The following is a 4,141-nucleotide window of genomic DNA, read 5'->3' as shown; positions in this document are numbered from 1 at the left end:
TCACCGGAGCAGCCTGGCCGGCCCCAGGAGGTGTGACGTCACTGGCGAACGTCACTGTTTAAATATTGACTCCCTCAAATCCGCGAGATTATCTGAATACTAAAAATAAAAATAAAAATGGAAAACGTTGCATAACTGATTTCAAGGGAGCTGGCCTCTGTTTAGGTGCCCGGAGCCATTTTTAAAAGAACATGCACTCAGTCCGCTGCTTTACAAAACAAGATGGTCCACAGTTTATTGTTATGAGTCATACACAAAACATTCATCTGAAACAAAACAGACCAGGGTCGAGAGACAGACCGGACTAGCCCAGGTGAAGAATCACTACAATGTTCCCATAATATTGCTGCTGAGACTTTACAGCGTGGATGTGGTCCTCGGGTGGGTTAATTGTGCAGGGTGGGTTATGCCTTAACTCCTATTACATCACAACACGCATCCTGTGCTTTTCCTACGGACATAAAGTGGTTGGGAGCATTTACAGGAACTTTACGGTACTTTGTGGCTCATCATCAATCCATCGCCACCATCCTTACACAGACTCTTTATAGTATTTTTCTTTGATAATATATACTTTGAAAATATATACATATCACAGAATACTCTTTTTTTGTAAGGGTTGGACAGCCACCTGCTCCTCAACGGCATCATAAAAAATATGATAGTAATTACAGAGAAATAGAGTGCGAGTTTGTTTTCCCTCTGTCTCAATGCTACATTCAGATCCGGAGAGGCTCATAAGCACTTCAGCAGGAAGAAGTTGCAGAAAGCTCCCCGGGGACAGTCGCACATCTTGCCGATTCGAGCACCTTTCCGCACGGCGCACTGCTCCCCGATGTCACACTGAGAGGCAGAGAGAGGGACACAACCAGAGGTTCGCTTCATTTCCACCCGCCACTGCATGCATCAAGGGCATGCCATTTCATAATAATAATAATAATAATAATAATAATAATAATTACCGTTGGGACTTGGCCAAATTTCTTTTCCCATAAAGGCAGCCGTTTAGCCTGCAGCTTTTCCAAAACTTCTTGGAGAGCTCCGAGCTGTCGGAAACAAACAAAAACACAAACACAACGCCTTGAGGCGACTTTTGTTGTGATTTGGCGCTATATAAATAAAATTGAATTGAATTGAATTGAATTGAAAACCATTAATAAAGATAATTTGGTTTTTGGAGTGGGATACAAATATAAAATCTATTTATGGAACATGCAAATTAATTAAAAGCCACGAATAAAATAAAAATCTAATCTGTTGGTGATTTTCTTAAAAGTTGGAATTATTAATAAAGTAACTATACAAACAAAGCCATATTTATGTAAAACGACACAAACCGCTGAGGAAAGGTGTTTCTTCTTGTTCTTGTTGTTTGTGTTGTATTAACTACACTGGGTCCAAGTTTCATTACCGGGAAGAATCCTGCATTCGTGCGTAAAACGCGACTTTCTTTTCACTCTCAGCTTTTCACAGAGCTCAGCTTAGCGTCACATTGTTGCTCTTGACTCTTGTTGTCAGCGGGCTTCATAGGCTATAAATAAAATGGTCTTAATTTTAATTTTCACAGCATAACTAAAAGTTATTTTTTAAAAAAAAAGGGAGAGAGAGGAAAAAACAGAAACGGTCTTGATAAAAGAAGAAAGCTCTCCGCTGTTAAACTTGCGCCGTGTGTCTGCATGCGTATTCCGGGTGCAGATCTTACCAGCTGCTTCTCGCTGGTCAGGTTCGGACCTTTGGGGTAGAAGTCGCGCAGGGCTCTGGGGCTCAGCTCCTCCTCGGACTCGGAGTCCAACACTTCGGCTCCAGCGGCGCTGGAGAGCAGCAACAGTGCGCACAGGAGCGCCCCGCTGAGCAGCCTGGAGCTCTGCATGGTCCCGGTGCACGGCAGCATGTCGCCCCTTTTGCCGGTCTCAAATAGTCGCTCCACCGCTCCAAACACCTTTTTATCTGACTAGTTGCATCTGCTCGCTCCACCTTATCCTTTGATTTTTTTTCTATTTGTCATGCGTAACAGCTGCCTTGGGTGAGTCATGCCGCAAAAGTTGCTGGGCAAAATATGCCTTCAAAAGTCAACAACAACAGCAGCCTGCGTGGGGTCGTTACTTAGAGCGCAAAGGATTACTCCTTACTCGATAGAAGAATGGGAAACTGATTGGGCTTTTCTAAGAAGCTCAAGATCAAGTTCAAGCGGCATTAGGTCAATCACCTGATTAAATTTCAACCATGAGAATATAACTGCAGTCGTCAAACACTGTTGGATTTACAGCCTCAGGATGTTCAACTTCACAGAAGAGCAAAAGATGTGCTTGAGTCACCCAGCAGTCAGAGAACAGGGCTGTATTTAGTATTCCACCTATAGAAGAAGTATGGCACAATGCGTTACTTTTCTCTTATTATTTTCCCAGAGTGCCATTTCCAGGCTCTCCAGCATTAGAACTTAGTGACTCAGTCTTTTATGCAGTGAATACCACGAAAACAAGCAGTGCTGGTTGAAAACGGCTTGTAAAGTAACAAACCGACTTCTAATCAGCCTGTACGTTGATTAGAAGTCCATTTTTTGCATTTTGAAGTTTGTGAGAGATTTTTATTACCAACTGCTCAAAGGGAAATAGTGATTTATTTCGTTATTTCTGCAGCATTTATGACACTAGTGGGGAAAAAACAGGTACAAGTTTCCGATTACATAAAACAGAGTATATTTCAGGTTTATACTGTATTACAAAGTATTATGGAAAATAATCAGATGATTTTATTTTTTAATATCTGCATACTTAAACTCCAAAAGCATCAGAACTCACACTGGGGACCATAAACAACATTAAAATAATCCATGTTTTGCAGAATAATCAGCTCCACCGCGCACTCTTCCACCTAACATGATCTGCACCCTGCAGCCACAGAATCATATCATTTTATCTCTTATGCAACCACTGAGTCTGCGGTAACAATGCAAATGATGAATGTTTACACAAAATATGGGCGGACAAGCGACAGCAGCTGTCTCTCCCATTGTATTCTTAATCCTGCGGCTGAGTTTTCCCTGTGCGCTGCATTGATCGCGGGTATCAGAGCTGCCTGCGTCGGGTCCACCGGCGGAGATGGAGGAGCAGGAAGCTGCTTTGATTGTGCTCGAGACTGCATGACTCATGTCTCCCTCTATGCCAGCTTTAATGACTGAGACGCCAATTTGACATTCCATTCAAAACCACCAGGCTATTCCATTCACAACCTCGGCTTCACTAGTTTTTGTATCTATCTCTGAAAGTCTTTTTGCCACAGGCTTGCACTGCCTTTGGGGGTCACTTCCTCCTTCTGATTGGTTTCTTCTGGTGCTTTCAGACATAAAATGTAACCTTGAAGACCATAAAGTGAGTTACCTCAACCAGCCAGTTTGTGAATTGTGCATAAATAAACAGATTTCGGGAAGCAGTGCAAGGAAAACAATATAATAGATGTTGTCACTATTTCAGAAAAAGCATATTAGGGGATTTTTGCGGGGAAGCCATGAGTTTAAAAATAGGCTTAAATATTTCTTTTCATATCAGTGATTTTGTTTTTGTGACCCAGGACAGGACAACGAGCTGTAAGCACAGCAGACATATAATCACATTTACATATCCAGTGACCACAGAGCAACAGCAGGATTCATTCGCTTTTCTTTCTCTGGCTACCTCAGAATTAACCCTCCACACTTTGTGGTTTGTTTTTTCTGTCTCTAACAAATACCCCACTCTTCTTTACGTCTGGGGTCACATATGGTCCACTTTGATCTTACGTGGGTCGGACCCGTGAAACGCCTCTTTTTGTCAGTGTAAAGAACTTTACATTTAATCCCTGAGATATTTTAATATGAAAAAAAGAAGCGCAAGTCAGTTTTCCTACATAATAAAGAAATGGTCCTGTAGTAAGTAAAATAAGTCTGTCAGCACGACTCTTTGGGCTTAAACTGAAATAAATCCGTAAAATGAAGTTCTGGTAGCTCACTGCCCAGACTGTCCTGTAATTATAAAACAGAAAGCATTTGACAGATTATGTCTGTTTAATTACACATCATACATTTCTGTACTAAACAGTGAAAAAATAGGAACTTTTTGTTATCTTTGTTTATCTGGAACTTATTTACTCTGCTGTAGTATGAATG

At 41.5% G+C, this 4,141-nt stretch overlaps 1 protein-coding gene across 1 annotated transcript; it reads right to left on the bottom strand.

Annotated features, from left to right (window-relative positions):
- Positions 1-206: 206 nt before the first annotated feature.
- On the bottom strand, positions 207-2,017 carry cart3 (cocaine- and amphetamine-regulated transcript 3). The gene is made up of 3 exons (XM_063474923.1): positions 1,703-2,017; positions 963-1,046; positions 207-843 (listed from the first exon to the last, which is right to left on the bottom strand). The coding sequence occupies exons 1-3, from the start codon at positions 1,889-1,891 to the stop codon at positions 736-738; spliced, it is 381 nt and encodes a 126-aa protein (XP_063330993.1). The 5' UTR covers positions 1,892-2,017; the 3' UTR covers positions 207-735.
- Positions 2,018-4,141: the final 2,124 nt, after the last annotated feature.

Source organism: Pelmatolapia mariae, linkage group LG1 (genome assembly GCF_036321145.2).
Source record: "Pelmatolapia mariae isolate MD_Pm_ZW linkage group LG1, Pm_UMD_F_2, whole genome shotgun sequence".
In the NCBI taxonomy this organism is placed as follows: domain Eukaryota; kingdom Metazoa; phylum Chordata; class Actinopteri; order Cichliformes; family Cichlidae; genus Pelmatolapia; species Pelmatolapia mariae.
The sequence above is the reverse complement of the archived record's forward strand: the minus strand, read 5'-3'. Positions and strand labels throughout refer to the sequence as shown.

Excerpts from the sequence above, each read along its gene's own strand:
- cart3 (XM_063474923.1), bottom strand. The coding sequence starts at position 1,891 with ATGCTGCCGTGCACCGGGACCATGCAGAGCTCCAGGCTGCTCAGCGGG. Across the intron at positions 1,047-1,702 it reads TGACCAGCGAGAAGCAGCTG|CTCGGAGCTCTCCAAGAAGT; the intron begins GTAAGATCTGCA and ends TGTTTCCGACAG. Across the intron at positions 844-962 it reads AATTTGGCCAAGTCCCAACG|TGTGACATCGGGGAGCAGTG; the intron begins GTAATTATTATT and ends TCTGCCTCTCAG.